Genomic DNA, 16742 nt, shown 5'->3' with positions numbered 1-16742 from the left:
GTTTTTTATACCAGTGTCAAGTATTGTATATGTCATCGCCATCCATAACTTTAATTTCTTCCCTGGTTTAGTCAGGGATTATTGGAACCATTACCTATAGTGCTAAATAGCTGATAATTATCAGGACACTATTGATGGAAGTGATCTAAAAATTGAGATGGGACTTCCAGACATTTCTCTACAAATGTTTCTTACTTATACCCTGCACAAACTGTAATGTACTTTTGAAGGTACCAAATTATAAGAAATACAAACAGTGCTGCAACAGAAAGTAAGATGATTTACTCATAAGCCACCGAAATATTAGAAACATAAAGCTCTACTGCAGAAATGTCTATCAGTGTCCATTGGAACTTGACAAATGTTTCACTTCTCTCGCTATGTAAGTAATCTAGTGTAATTGTATGACTATATATGTATATATTTGCAGCATCTGTTCTTAAACAATGGTAAAGTCATATCTTACCAGTATGAGTATAAGTTCTTTCGTAGCTGCCCTAAATTTCTCTTCATTTCGTGTGATCTGTGGGTTAACAATAAGGAAAAATAAATATATGTACAATTATACAATTAACTAACACATTCTTCATTGATATTGAAGACTGGAAAAGAGAATTACTTACCTTTCCTTGGTAGGTACCCAGAAAAATTGCCAGATGTATAGTGAAAGCTGGAACATTCTACATAAAAAGAGACAATATAAATATATTAGTCACTGTAGATCAGAACTACACTACCAGATCTAATACATATATTCATATTTTTATGTAAAACAATATGAGGTTTCCATCATTGTAGTCACTAACCAAAATGCTAATTAAATCTTATAACAGTGAACAAAGAGTTGTTGCCGACTGGACTATATGTGGCAGATAGCAGCGCGCCAGTCTGTGGAGCTGATGCCCGGTTATACTGATGCTTTCCTCAGCAACAGGGGCAGATTAAGACTGTCATAGGCCATGTACTATGTGAATATTATAGCCCCTACAAGTCTGGAATTCACTTTATACATATGGCACTAGAATCAAGCTTCTTGTAGATTTGAGGATGTGTCCCTTCTGCCTGCTTTCAATTTGCATTTTGTGCACCTTTGGATTTCCTTTAAAGGTCCAGAAATGGCTCTTGTGTACATTTTTATTGAGCGCAGGAACAGATGTACAAGGATTTCATGGGTGAAGGTCCATCTCAATATAAAATTTGAGGTGGTTTCGGTGGCCATGGGCAGCAATGTTCAGCAATCACAGAGTATATGCTTCAGGGGGTTCTTTCTGCCTCTTTTACCAACAGTCTGTGGTTTGGGTCCTCTAAGGTCCTCATATAAGCACCAGGATCACAAGCAAGTACCTTAACCTCTTCCCAACAAGTGCTGTACTATAATGGCACAACATCAGGCTAGTTGTATGGCGAGGTCTCATGGGTTTGGCTCTCTCTATACAGGGCAGTAGTTTGCTGTAAATTATTATTATTATTTTTTTGAGTTTTAAAAGGTTTTTATTGAGAAAATTCAACAGAACATATCCAAAAAAAACAGGGGCAGAGAAAGGTATACTCGCAGGTATCCCCTCTTGTCCCGAAATTGAGGCATATATATACTTGCTACACATAAAGCACCTGTTAAACAGAATGTTTCGAATTAACCATTTAATATACAGTTAAGGTGAGATCATGATGGAAGAGAGGGGGGGGGGGGGTTGGGGAAGGAGGGGGGGGGGAGAGGGGAGGTAGGAAGGGATACAGATGTTAGGTCTAGAGTAGCACATCTTGTTCGTCAGGAGCTAAGTATAAAAGTTATAGTTAGTCCACTATAAGAACTTATGTCTGAAGATTTAGTTACATTTAGGTTACAAGGGTTATGCTACAAGCATTTTAACTGTCATTGTAGAGATCCACTAAGTTTAGTGCCCATATCATGAAAAAGTATTATTAAAGACAAAGAAGGTCAAGATAGGTTGTTAGGTAAATACCTCTAAGTATATAGCTTTATGCTTGTTTCCTAAATTAATGCCATGGGGCCCATAATTTTATAAATGTGTCATGTTTTCTGTCCGACCAACTCGTTAATTCTTCTAATCTGCACATCTGATCTACTTTGTTTAGCCATTCTGGAATTGTAGGGGGGGATTTACTAAGCCAATGAAGAGGAATAAGCAGTTTGGCTGTTTGGACTAAGATTGTGGCCAGGTTGTGTTTGCCTGGGGTCCAAGTTTTATTAGCTAACCATAGGAGTACACTACTCAGGGTGAGGTGCAAAGCTTGAGAGCAAATTTGATTGGTGATTCTAGAAACATCATTCCAAAACTTCTGGATACTTGGACAGTACCAAAAGATGTGGGCGTGCGATCCATTTTTATGTCCGCATCTCCAGCAATCCTCATTAGAGGATAGGCCGATCTGCTTAAGAGTCTTCGGGGTTCTGTACCACCTTGTCATTAATTTATATGAATTCTCCAGAACTCTTACACATTTGGAGAATTCGTGTGAGTCTTTGTGTATTTTAGAAATCTCAGCGTCACTAAATGTGACTCTTAAGTCTTTTTCCCAGTTGGCAATATAGTCAGGTTTTACATCACCCAAAGACTCTTCCAGTAATTTGTTATAGATAAAGGAGATTAGGCCCTTAGGTTTAATTGGTTTACTCATCGTTTCCTCGATCCATGTTGAGCTATTGAGATTGAATGATTTGGCTGATATTTGTCTCACAAAATTGTTTACTTCTAGCTTATGTAAGAAATGCAAATCGGGTAAAAGATTATCTAGATAAATCATTAGTTCCTCTTGATTCCCTATTTTTTCCAGGATCTTTCCTGTAGGGATAGATTCCAATCTAGCCCAAATACCAGACAAATTGTTAATATGTGGTCTTATATGATAAGGGAGTAGGCGAGCTGGCATTGCCGGTGAAGGGGAAGAAAAGAGGGAGGTGTTGTTTCTTATTACCGTTAGAATACCCCTAGTCAATAGGTTGTCTGTCATTCCTCCCTGATTCTGAGTAATTCCCCAGGCCCATGCTAATTGGGAATCTGTGATATTCTTAAGTTCTATGTCTACTCCTAACTGTCTACCAAGAGGAGAATTGATCTGGCACCACCTCTTAATATGGACAGCCGTGTAGTATAGTAGTGGATCTGGGAGCCCTATACCCCCCTTTCTTCTATGTTGAGTGAGCCGTGTGAAATTCACTCTAGCCCTTTTGCCCTGCCATAAGAACCTGCGGAAAGATGCTTGCACTAATTGGAAGAAGTGCTTCGGGACATACAGGGGTAACATTTGGAGCAAGTAAAGTAGTTTCGGCATAATATATGTTTTTAGGAGGTTTTTTCTACCAACCCAAGAGACAAAGGGGATTTTCAGTGAGGTCAGATGTTGATCAATTGATCTCAGAAGGGCTTTATAGTTAGAATCAAAAAGATTTGTAGGGTCTCTAGTAATATTTATCCCAAGATATTTAATATAATCGGGTTGCCACTTAAAAGGGAATTTCTTTTGTAATTCCGATACCAAGGCATTATGGGCTGTGATGTTCAGTGCCTCCGATTTAGTAAAATTAATTTTAAAATTGGATAGTGTGCCGAATTCGTGGAATAATTTCATTATATGTGGGAAGGCCGTTTTGGGATTGGTGATAAGTAATAAAAGATCATCGGCAAACGCTGCATTAAGATGGGTTGTGTTTCCCACTTTCAGGCCCTTTATATTTAGGTGTTCTCTCAGGGCTTGAAGTAGCGTTTCCATTATTAAGACAAACAAAGCTGGGGAGAGGGGGCAGCCTTGTCTTGTTCCATTTTTGATTGTAAAGGGAGCCGAAAAGTGGTTATTTACTCTGACTCTCGCATTAGGACGGGAGTATAAAGCCATTACTGAGTTTATAAATTGTTGAGGCAGCCCGAACTTCCCCAGAGTGGCAATCATATAATCCCAGTTAATTCTATCAAATGCCTTCTTGGCATCTGTGCCGAGTAGGATTAGAGGGATTCTATGTTTTTTAACATGAGAGATAGCATGTATTATTCTAGTGGAGTTCTGATTGCCTTCTCTCCCTAGAACAAATCCCGTCTGTTCTGCATTAATTAAGGCAGCACTTTATTGAGGCGTGTGGATAGGATTTTTGCCCAAATTTTTGCGTCCACATTAATGAGTGATATCGGGCGGTAACTGCTACATTGTTCAGGGTCTTTCCCTTCTTTGGGTATCACTGTAATAATAGCCTCAAGAGCTTGTGCTGGTAGGGGGGCCCCTTTCCTCAGCGCATCGCACCATTCTGTTAGGTATCGTAGCAGGACATGCGCTAGTTTGCGATAGTAAAAGATCGGGAGACCATCTGGTCCAGGTGTTTTGTGTAAAGGTAAGGAATTTAGAATTTTTTCCACCTCCTCTTTCGTAACTGGCCTAATTAAGTCTTCTAAGTCAGACTGTGCTACTGTGGGTAATTTAAGCTTACTCAAGAATGAGTGGATAACCTCTTTGGTCTGGATACTATTTGGTGGGTAATGAGGTGTCAGGTTGTACAGGTTCTCATAGAAACGTCTGAACTCCTCGGCAATTTCATGAGTTTTGTCAGTGCTTTTGGTGGGGTATTGGGCAATACTAGAAATTAAAGAGGTAGCTTTTTGCTTTTTTATCAGATGCGTCATCAGTTTGTTACCTTTGTCGCCGTGGGCATAATGTCTGAATTTGGCATATAAATATCCCTTGGCTGCTTTAGCGTTTAAAATATCCGCTAGTTTACTTCTTTCAGAGCAGAGTTCTGAGTATACAGCTTCCAATTTGGATTTTTTAAAAGTGGATTCTAACTTATATATCTTGGCTAAGATTTCATCCAATATTTTGGCTTTCTCTTTCTTGTAGTATGCACCCAGTGCCCTAAATTCTCCCCCATAAAAACTTTGTGTGCTTGCCAGTTAATTTGAATGGACGTATCCTCTGCTACGTTTCTTTCAAAATAGGAGTTAAGTTTATCACTTAATTTTTTGACTTTTTCTTCAGAGTCTAGTAAAGACTCGTTTAGTCTCCACTTACCTGCTGGAAAAGGCAGTGATTGTATGCAAATGGAGAATGATATAGGTGCATGGTCAGAGACTGTGATAGAGCCTATTTCTGTCTTACTGATATAGTCAATGTAGTTGTCAGTGATAAATAAGTAATCTAGTCGTTGAAATGAGTGATGCACTCTTGAGTAAAAGGAATAATCCTTCTCTGAAGGGTGCATGAGTCTCCAAGTATCAATTAGAGAGAGGGTGTGTAGCGTTTTTGTGAGACTAGCCAATGTTCTTTGTGAGTGTACTGATTTATTGGTGGATGAGTCTAGCAACGGGTTAATTGTGAGGTTCAGGTCACCTCCCTCAATCCAAAGTCCTTCTGCAAAGGTGTGCAGTTTCTCAAGTGTGTCTTTAATCCATTTCACTTGATTAACATTGGGGGCATATAAATTGGCCAGTGTAATTTTGGTTGAGCCCACTTTGCCCAGTATAAATAGGAAGTGTCCTTCTGGATCTTGATAGGTTGATATGTGTTTAAATGGGACTTTTTTACTGATGGCAATAGTGACGCCTCTTTTTGCTTGTGTGTGGCAGCTGTGAAACCATTGGTTAAAATAGCGTAAGGGTAAGTTTGGTAATTTGTTGATCTTGAAGTGCGATTCTTAAAAGAAACAAATATCTGAGCCCATTCTCCTAACTAAAGTGAAAATTTGTGAACGTTTTTGGGGTACATTTAAACCCTTGACATTGAATGAAGATTTTTTAAACATCGCCATTGTTCCTGATGTGTTCTGCAAGAGGTTTATAACCTATATAATTACTTAGCATTCTCTTTCCCGTGACATCTGTATGGTTTGGGGGTGTAGGTATGAAACAATTGAATACAAAACAACCAATTGGGCAACAAATAGCAAGTAATACAAAAGTCACTACCAGAGTGACCCTATGTACCAACTTCTAAAGTATCTTATAAGTATTGAAAGAGTAGGTAATTCCACTCACTCACTCCACTAGTGTGGAGGGAGGTAGGAGGGGGGGTGGGGTGGGGGGAGATCTAGTGTCCTGATCGAGGCAGAGCTATGTGACCCTTCAGGAGACTACAGCTGAGAGGGGGATTTTCTGAATGTCTAGAGATTGCTTTCCTGTATGATAGGAGAGTACCTCTTAATGTCTGGATGTGTACATCCAATGTACTGTGGTAATTATAACTCAAAACCACCGGTACAATTTTAAATGTTACTAAACAGAACCAGCCTAAAATACACATTAACCTCATGTGTTAAGGGTAGTATGGTAGAACAAAAAGAACATTTCCATGTCAGACCGTACATCACCATTAGTGCACTTAAGGAGAGAAATCCTGACGCATCTGTGAGCCTTTTTTCGCCCTTGGTGACTTCTTGGAACCAGCTACTGACCACTGCTGGAGTTGCGGGAGGTCAGGAAGGTCCATTAAGTGTTCCGGTACAGCGTGCCAGGATTGAATCCCCAGGGGGTTGATGTCAAGAATGTCCCAGGCTTGTGGAAGATCCTCTGGGATCCTTATGGTTCCTCTTTTCCCTCTGAATTGAAAGGTGAGTCCGAATGGGTAAAGCCAGCGGAATAGGATTTTGTGGTGCTTTAGATAGTCCGTTAGCGTTTCATTATTCTCCTCTTGTTCAATGTGGAGGAGGAAAGATCTTGAAAAAATATAATCTTATCTCCTTTGAAGACGAAATCTCCTCTCTCTCGTGCTGCTTTCAAGATGGCCGCCGCATCTACATAGCTCAGCAAACCACAAATAACATCCCTCGGGGGATCGTCTTGTTTAGGAATAGGTCTCAGGGCTCTATGTATACGTTCTATGCGAATAAGATTGGCTCTCTAAGGAGATAGGAGTTCAGCGAAGGTCTCTAATGCAAATTTCTGTAAATCTATATAGAGGACCGACTTAGGAATCCCCTTAATCCTTATATTTTTACATCTACTACGATTCACTTGATCCTCTAGCAATGAGAACGCTGAGTTGATTGCTCTTAACTGAGCTCTGTAGCCCTCCTCCATTGCAGCGCTGTGAGTAATAATGCCTTCCTGGATCTCTTCCAGGGCTTCTACCCTTCTCCCTATTTGCTTGATCTCCGCTTTGAGCTCTGCTAGCTCTTTAGCTACAGGGGTAAGAGCCTGAAATAGGGTTTTCTTAAGAAAAGCTCTAGAGAGGGGTACCTCTGATGTTGTAGCTATATCGCTATTGCCTGCCACGCTTTCCAGGTCTGATTCGTCTGAAGCGTCTGATTCGCGCGCTTCCTCCCGTGCCATCTTGCGTCCCAGGGCCGGCGGAGTTGTGAGTTTCTTTCTGAGGAATTTATCCAGGTCCCCCTGTTTTTTTCTCGCTCTAGGGGTTTCCAGTTTGTCCCCGGCTCTCTCCTTGTTCGATTTACCCATCTCGGCTGGAAGAAGGCTGCTACTATATGGCGGGTCAAACAACTCCACAGCGGGAGCTCACTCACATGCGGCCGTCTCGCCCAACGGTCAGGCTCCGCCCCCGTTTGCTGTAAATTTCAGCAAACACCCGGGAGTAAATATAAATCTGGTGGCGCATCAGTGCCACCATCTTGGTTTATTAGGGGGTTCCTATCAGTTACTATGCTAGATTCTCAGACCTATCATTCACCCTAACCTTAAACTGCCAGAGACAGTCACATAGAGCTCAGTCATATAACTACCATATACTGCATTTACTTCAGTATTGCAGTATATGGTAGATTTGATCAAAACCCTAAAAAAGCACTTGTCTATACACTGCAATATGAAAAAGTAATTGGCGATAAAACATGGGAAAATGAAAAAATTAATTTTGGAAGAATTTTTTAGGATCTATAAGAATTTATTCATTGTTATATAAACTTGGTTTCCTGTGACTGTACCAACCCAAGGAATAAAAAGAAATTGCCATTTGGAATGAAAAGTAAACAACATTAATATAGAGCCCACAAGAAAATGGTGCAAATGTGTTTTTTCGTAAATTTCAACATATTAGTAATTTAATTCCCAGTACATGGTATGGGATATTAAATACACTGGACATTACAATTGTTTAACAATAAAAACAGGCCCTTAAACGGCACTGTACATGGAAATATAAAAAATATGGATTTTTGAAGGTGGAGAACAAATAACAGAAACACAAAAACAAAAAAAAGGGCAAAGTCATTAAGGGGTTAATATTAGAGATGAGCGAGCACTAAAATGCTCGGGTACTCGTTATTCGAGATGAACTTTTCCCGATGCTCGAGTGCTCGTCTCGAATAACGAATCCCATTGAAGTCAATGGGAGACTCGAGCATTTTTCAAGGGGACCAAGGCTCTGCACAGGGAAGCTTGGCCAAACACCTGGGAACCTCAGAAAAGGATGGAAACACCACGGAAATGGACAGGAAACAGCAGGGGCAGCATGCATGGATGCCTCTGAGGCTGCTTAATCGCACCATTATGCCAAAATTATGGGCAACAGCATGGCCATGACAGAGTGTCAGAATGAGGCTAGATAGCATCTAAAACATCCAATAATTGACCCTGACACTATAGGGGACGGCATGCAGAGGCAGCGGCAGGCTAGAGAGTGTCATGGCGACATACCCTAAATGGACTCAGGTTTCGCCAAAGGAGGTGAGCAAGAAGCGCTGAAATGATTTCCTATGTGAACAAAAGGTTGACGGTATATTTAGTTGATAACACAGCATGGTGGTGACATAGTGACCAAGTTCCATAACGTATCTGGTGAAACACCCGAAAAATGAGCCTGACACAGCTCTTTTGATAAGGAGACGACATGTGGAGGCAGCCATGGAGACGACTTCCATGATTAAGAGCGACAGTATGGGGCATTCATATTGCGCTGCTATGATTGCAACTTCAGGTCTCCAGCATGGCGGCGACAGATTGGCCGAGTTCCACTATGTATCTGGTGAAACACCTGAAAATTCTGCCTGACACAGCTCGTTTGATAAGGGGATGATGTGCTGCATATCCTCTCGTGCTCCAGCGTCTGGGGTATAGAGAGTTGAAATGAGACATTGGTGGACGCTGTGGAGGATCGTGGAGGCAAAATGGACAGGAAACAGCAGGGGCAGCATGCATGGATGCCTCTAATCTTGAGATGGAGCTGGCGGTCCACTGCCAGGCGAGCTTTCGCCTGTCCAAGCCCCTGTCTCTGGGCTCCTCCCCACCCAAAATGGGCCTGGGGGCCAGAAGTGTTTACTTTGAAAAAATTATAATTTTCAAAGCAGGCCGGGTCGTTTGAATATTTCACCTAGGAATAATGGAATAGCATAGTGGTTCTATTTTTAATTGTTTTTATGGAAATGGTTCCATGATTAAGAGCGACAGTATGGGGCGTCCATATTGCGCTGCTATGATTGCAAACTCAGGTCTCCAGCATGGCGGCGACAGATGGGCCACGTTCCACTATGTATCTGGTGAAACACCTGAAAATTCTGCCTGACACAGCTCGTTTGATAAGGGGACGATGTATGGAGGCAGTGAACTAGTAGTAGATTAAAGGTGCTGCAGTTAAAACTATGTTAGTTGGATCTTGGGATGGAGCTGGCGCTCCGCTGCCAGGCGAGCTTTCGCCTATCCAAGCCCCTGTCTCTCGGCTACTCCCCAAACAGCACTTCTAAGAACCTTTTGTATAAGATCAAGTGTAGTAGCGTTCTTATAAGTTTGGGTTATAGAGGGTGAGGGGAATGTAAACAGATGCGCAAGAAGCGCTGAAATAATATCGGTAAATGATAAAAGTTTGCCAGTATATTTTGTGGATTACACAGCAGGGTGGCGACAAAGTTAACAAGTTTGATGTGGAATCCATGAAAACAACCCAAAATTCTGCCTGACACAGCTCTTTTGATAAGGGGACCATATATGGAGGCAGTGAACTAGTAGTAGATTAAAGGTACTGCAGTTAAAACTATGTTAGTTGGATCTTGGGATGGAGCTGGCGCTCCTCTGCCAGGCGAACTTTCGCCAATCCAAGCCCCTGTCTCTAGTCTACTCCCCAAACAGCACTTCTAAGAACCTTTTGTATAAGATCAAGTGTAGTAGCGTTCTTATAAGTTTGGGATATGGCGGGTGAGGGGAATGTAAACAGATGCACAAGAAGCGCTGAAATAATATCGGTAAATGATAAAAGTTTGCCAGTATATTTTGTGGATTACACAGCAGGGTGGCGACAAAGTTAACAAGTTTGATGTGGAATCCATGAAAACAACCCAAAATTCTGCCTGACACAGATCGTTTGATAAGGGGACTATGTATGGAGGCAGCTATATGGACGACTTTTGGAGGCAGCTATGGCGATGACGTGTGGAGGCTGCTATGGAGACAATTTAATTTGGATAGTGCCTGTATGTGGCAGTCCAAAAAAGTTTTCAAAGCAGAGGAGCAGGTAGGTGGTCCTCCAGAAAAATTAAATAAATTGAGTGCCTGTATGTGGCAGTCCAAAAAAGTTTTCAAACCAGAGGAGCAGGTAGGTGGTCCTCCAGAAAAATGAAATAGATTGAGTGCCTGTATGTGGCACTTCCAAAAATTGCTTAAAACAGAGGACCGGGTAGGTGGCCCTCCAGAAAAATTAAATACATAGAGTACTATAGCTAGAGCCAGTTGGCCCTGGCAAAAAATAGCCAGTTTCCTCTGCTTTAGTGTACAAAGAGGAGGAGAAGGAGGACAATGAGGAGGAGGAGTGCATACATTATTCAGGTTGAGCTTCTTTCACCTGGTGGAGAATGAAAATCCGGAGAAATCCAGGCTTTATTCATCTTGATAAGTGTCAGTCTGTCAGCGCTGTCAGTCGACAGGCGTGTACGCTTATCGGTGATGATGCCACCAGCTGCACTGAAAACCCGCTCGGACAACACGCTAGCGGCAGGGCAGGCAAGAACCTCCAAGGCGTACAGCGCCAGTTCGTGCCACATGTCCAGCTTTGAAACCCAGTAGTTGTAGGGAGCTGTGTGATCATTTAGGACGATGGTATGGTCAGCTACGTACTCCCTCACCATCTTTCTGTAAACATCAGCCCTACTCTGCCGAGACTGGGGACAGGTGACAGTGTCTTGCTGGGGTGACATAAAACTGGCAAAGGCCTTGTAAAGCGTACCCCTGCCAGTGCTGGAAAAGCTGCCTGCTCGCCTACTCTCCCTCGCTACTTGTCCCGCAGAAGTGCGCCCTCTGCCGCTAGCGCTGTCAGAAGGGAAATACTGTTTCAGCTTGTGCACCAGGGCCTGCTGGTATTCATGCATTCTCACACTCCTTTCCTCTCCAGGGATGAGAGTGTAAAGATTTTGCTTGTACCGTGGGTCCAGGAGAGTGAATACCCAGTAATCGGTGCTGGAATAAATTCTTTGAACGCGAGGGTCACGGGATAGGCAGCCTAGCATGAAATCTGCCATATGCACCAGAGTACCAATGCGCAAGAATTCACTCCCCTCACTGGCCTCACTGCCCATTTCCTCCTCCTCCAACTCCTCTTCTTCTGCCCATACACGCTGAACAGTGAAGGACTGAACAATGGTCCCCTCTTCTGTCTCGCCAACATTTTCCTCCTCTTCCTCCTCATCCTCCTCCACCTCCTCCGACATGCGCTGAGAAAAAGACCTAAGGGTGCTTTGGCTATCAACAAGGTAATCTTCTTCCCCCGTCTCTTGTGATGAGCGCAAAGCTTCCGACTTCATCCTGACCAGAGAGTTTTTCAACAGGCCAAGCAGCGGGATGGTGAGGCTGATGGTGGTGCCACTGACCATCTGTGTTGACTCCTCAAAGTTACTCAGCACCCGACAGATATCAGACATCCACGTCCACTCCTCATTGTAGACTTGAGGAAGCTGACTGACCTGACTACCAGTTCTGGTGGAAGTTGACATCTGGCAGTCTACAATCGCTCTGCGCTGCTGGTAAACTCTGGATAACATGGTTAATGTTGAATTCCACCTCGTGGGCACGTCGCACAACAGTCGGTGAGCGGGCGAGTGGAAAACCTGGGCATCGGAAAATTGCTCAGCAGCAACCGGACAAGTGGTTTGTGACTGTGGGAAGGGTCCAGAAAACAGTTCCTCAGAGTATGCCGGTTCAAATGCCAAATTTTGCTGGGAGGGGGCAAAGTGGGGGGAAGGAGGCTGAGGTGAAGGAGCTGGAGGAGTGCTGATTTCGGTGACATGGGTGGACTGCGTGGATGACTGACTGGTGGACAAATGGCTAGAAGCATTGTCCGCAATCCACGACATCACCTCTTCGCACTGTTCTGGCCTCAACAGTGCTCTACCACGAGTCCCAGTAACTTGAGACATGATGAACCTAGGGAGTGTAGCTCTGCGGCGTTCCCCTGCTCCCTCATCAGCAGGTGGTGTCTCACCCCGCCCAGGACCACGGCCTCTGACCCCTGCAGTAGTTGGACGCCCACGTCCACGCCCTCGTCCTCTACCCCTAGCCCTCGGGTTAAACATTTTCAAAATTAAAGTGTAAACTTCAAATTTTTTTTTTTGTGTTTTTTGTGTTTTTTTTTTAAACAAGACGATGCTATCCTATTGCTATGGCTAGTTTCTAACCTACACTGACAGCACACAACAGGATTTTGTGCTGTGCCAGATGACTTTGAGTTATAAGAGAAATAGACGTAAAAAAATAAATAAATCAGCAGACTGTGCCTAATTCAAATCTAACCTCTAATAAATTGTCCCACTTCGGTGTTTGAGGTGGATATGTGTGTCACTAAGAGCTAAACACAAGTCTCCCTGCAAATTACTCACAATATGGTACTAGCTGCACTACTAATGCCAGCAAGCCCAGCCACAAGCAAACCAAAAAAAAAGGAAAATATAACGCTATTGTAGGCCTAAATAAGCCATTGGGGTTCTCCTATGGCTATTTTCTAGCCCACACTCAAAGCACACTGCTTTGGCAGATTACTGTGAGTTCTAAAAAGAAATAAACGTAAAAAAAAAATAAATCAGCAGACTCTGCCTAATTCAAATCAAACCCCTATTAAATTGTCCCACTTTGGTGTTTGAGGTGGATATGTGTGTCACTAAGAGCTAAACACAAGTCTCCCTGCAAATTACTCACAATATGGTACTAGCTGCACTACTAATAGCAGCAAGCCCAGCCACAAGCAAACCAAAAAAAAAGGAAAATATAACGCTATTATAGGCCTAAATAAGCCGTTGGAGTTCTCCTATGGCTATTTTGTTGCCTACACTGAAAGCACACTGCTTTGGCAGATTACTGTGAGTTCTAAAAAGAAATAAACGTAAAAAAAAATAAATCAGCAGACTCGGCGTAATTCAAATCAAACCCCTAATAAATTGTCCCACTTCGGTGTTTGAGGTGGATATGTGTGTCACTAAGAGCTAAACACAAGTCTCCCTGCAAATTACTCACAATATGGTACTAGCTGCACTACTAATGCCAGCAAGCCCAGCCACAACCAAACCAAAAAAAAGTAAAATAAAACGTTATTGTAGCCCTAAGAAGGGCTGTTGGGTTCTTGTAGAATCACTCCTGCCTAACACTATTCTAATAGAACAGCCTAACGCTTTCCCTGACCAGCAGCAGCTCTCTCCCTAGCGGCATCCAGACACAGAATGATCTGAGCAGCGTGGGCAGGGACTAGTCTATTCCAGGGTCACCTGATCTGGCCAGCCAACCAGTGCTATCGACGTGTAAGGGTACCACGTCATGCTGGGTGGAGTGCAGAGTCTTCTGGCTTGTGATTGGCTCTGTTTCTGGCCGCCAAAAAGCAAAACGGCGGGAGATGCCATTTTCTCGAGCTGGCGAAATACTCATCCGAGCAACGAGCAGTTTCGAGTACGCTAATGCTCGAACGAGCAACAAGCTCGGACGAGTATGTTCGCTCATCTCTAGTTAATATCAAACTTGCACAAGCTGAGCTGCTAAAAGTCTATGTTCAGGGCACAGTAGTTTTGTAATGTGCACATCTACCTGCAATTTCCTTGCCTGTGATTTTTCCCTGCTTTACCTTGAACCTTAACTGCATTTGCCCTGTCACATAAATATTTCTGTACTTTGATTATTATTATTACTTTTTTGCTGCTGTAGTTACAGTTAACATTTCTATGGGCTGAAACATTTCTCAAAAAAAGGTAAAGGTAAAAATTTGGTCAAGAGAATGGAACAAACTGCATTAAAATAAAAGCTTTATGGTTTCTAGATGTAAAAAACCTTTAGCTATATTGAGATTTTATACTGGTCACTGAGGCCCAAATATACATTTTGTTCTGAAAAGTTTGAATATATTAGTACTTAAATATTAGTATTTATTTAAACTTACATTTAGAGCAATTTCCACGCACTCAGCATCTGTTGGTCTACTTCCTGATGTAACATAACATGATCTTTCTAAAAAAAAAAGACACTAGTCAGCTGAATATACATATACTGTATGTATGATCTGTAGATTCTATTAATACATTAGCATCTAAATTACAATGTATTATATCTACATACCCACAGCCAGGCTGAGACCGGCCAGAGCAAAGAGTATGATGATCTTCATTCTGGAGATTGTGGAGATCAAGGAGTGAATGGTACAAGCCACTGCTCTTCTTTTATAGGATGAAATGAGGTGACCTCCCTAAGATCTCATGATGGCACTGCCCACATTGGAAATGATCCTAAATTCCAGGAGCTTTGATGTCTGAATCATTTTAATCCCTTTTATTAGCATAGTTAAGAAAACATTTAGCATCTGCCAAAGTTTCACATCCTGCTTTGCATGTAAACATTAATAAAACAGTAGGAAGATTTTTACCCTTTAGTTTTCTGTCTGTCATATTTTTCCCTCATTAAAAACTTGTGAAGGATAAACGCATTTGAGAAAGGTTCAAATATCCTAAAATATCAAATAATTCGAACTATGAAAGTCTGAATTGGGTTTCTAAAATTCATGGAAAACCAAACTAATCACCTTATTCAAATGTATGGGATTGATTTTGAGGTACAGAAATTTTTTTAGCACAAGTTAAAAGTTAAAGGGATTGGCCACTGTACTATATCAGCAGCAGGATGCTATTTAAAGGAGAATCTCCATGAATACAAGATCCTTATAAATATACTTAAGATAACAAAATAACACAATGGGGCAGATTTACTTACCCGGCCCATTCGCGATCCAGCAGTGCGTTCTCTGCGGTGGATTCGGGTCTTCCGGCGATTCACTAAGGCAGTTCCTCCCACGTCCACCAGGTGTCACCACTGCGCTGAAGTCCGCCGAGACCCGCCGAGGCCCGCTGGAGTGCACGAGCCTATACTTGGTGAAGGTCAGCGCATGTCCCGCAACACTTTTTTTTTTTTAAATGCGGCGGTTTCTCCGAATCCGTCGGGTTTCCGTTCGGCCACGCCCCCCATTTCCATCGCGTGCATGCCGGCGCCGATGCAGCACAATCCGATCACGTGCGCCAAAACCCCGGGGCAATACAGGGAAAATCCCCTCCCCTCTGCATTACAAGACCAGCTCAGACATAGGCACTTCCTGCAAGCAAGCAGTGTGCTAAGTTTACTCTACAAGCTACATATACGATAAGGTATAGGTGAGCTAGCAGAATTGAGTGTCTCATTGTGTTTTATAACCATCTCATGGATCTCATCATCTCGCATCTCTGATCTGTTTCATCTCTCTTTTTCCGTGTTCAAAAGCTAAATAAAAGTGTAGATAAACCCTGTACTATGACAATCTAAGCACATTGTCAGCACACAGCATCTCAAAGCACAGAAGAATCATAAAGTGTCTGCTTACAGAGCAATCAGCGCTAAAAATGCAATAAAAATGTAAAATTGTAAAGTAAGGGGTTAAAAATTATATTTATTGTGTAAACATCACTAGAGGATTGAAATTTGAGAACTTTCTTTCATGGGCAAACTTCTTTTATTTGACAAATATACATCTATTAAAAGTTTTAGACCATTTTCTTGAAATCTAAAGTAGATCTAAAGCCAGACATTCCTGTCCGTAAAATGGTGGTAGATGGAGGGTCATGGGATTCTAAGTGTTCATGACCAATCTACCTTCCAGGACCTTAAGATTGCATTCATGAATACTATCATAAGGTCCTGTTTCAGGCTTCAGGGGTAGTGGACCCCAGGGGCGGACTGGGAATTTAAAGTGGCCTTGGAAAAAACTGTAAAAGTGGCCCCATTCTGTGGGCGGGGTCAAAACAAGTAGGCGTGGCCTTGTGATGTGGATGGAGTTACTAAACTCTATAAAAACTGTTTACAGATGGTCTAAATCAACATGTACACTGCAGAGAAAGAGACTCATACTGCCTCCTCGCCAAGGTATAACACTTCTATTTTAAGAGCACACAACTTAATACTGCCATATATGTACACTAAAAACATACTACAATACCTTCTCTGATAAACAAGAATGTAACTATTATAATACTGCCCCTGTGTACAGGAATATAACTACTATAATACTACCCCTATGTACAAGAATATAACTACTATAATACTGCCCCCTATGTACAAGAATATAACTACTATAATACTGCCCCCTATGTACAAGAATATAACTACTATACTACTGCCCCTATGTACAAGAATATAACTACTATACTACTGCCCCTATGCACAAGAATATAACTACTATAATACTTCCCCTTATGTACAAGAATATACCTACTATAATACTGCCCCCGATGTACAAGAATATACCTACTATAATACTGCCCCCTATGTACAAGAATATAACTACTATAATACTGCCCCCTATGTACAGGA

General features: G+C 42.2%; 1 protein-coding gene across 2 annotated transcripts in view; it reads right to left on the bottom strand.

Annotated features, from left to right (window-relative positions):
- The window catches only part of LOC140103942 (uncharacterized), a 72423-nt gene extending 57895 nt beyond the window's left edge, over positions 1 to 14528 (bottom strand). For both annotated transcript variants that reach the window (XM_072127258.1, XM_072127259.1), the window contains exons 1-4: positions 14469 to 14528; positions 14293 to 14360; positions 624 to 680; positions 467 to 523 (exon numbers count right to left, since the gene is read on the bottom strand). In XM_072127258.1, coding sequence (XP_071983359.1) covers positions 467 to 523; positions 624 to 680; positions 14293 to 14360; positions 14469 to 14517 — 231 coding nt within the window. In that variant the 5' untranslated portion in view covers positions 14518 to 14528. The remainder of the gene's footprint in view (positions 1 to 466; positions 524 to 623; positions 681 to 14292; positions 14361 to 14468) is intronic.
- Positions 14529 to 16742: the final 2214 nt, after the last annotated feature.

Source organism: Engystomops pustulosus, chromosome 10 (genome assembly GCF_040894005.1).
Source record: "Engystomops pustulosus chromosome 10, aEngPut4.maternal, whole genome shotgun sequence".
NCBI lineage: Eukaryota > Metazoa > Chordata > Amphibia > Anura > Leptodactylidae > Engystomops > Engystomops pustulosus.
Note: the sequence above shows the minus strand (reverse complement) of the source record. Positions and strands in the feature narration are given on the sequence as shown.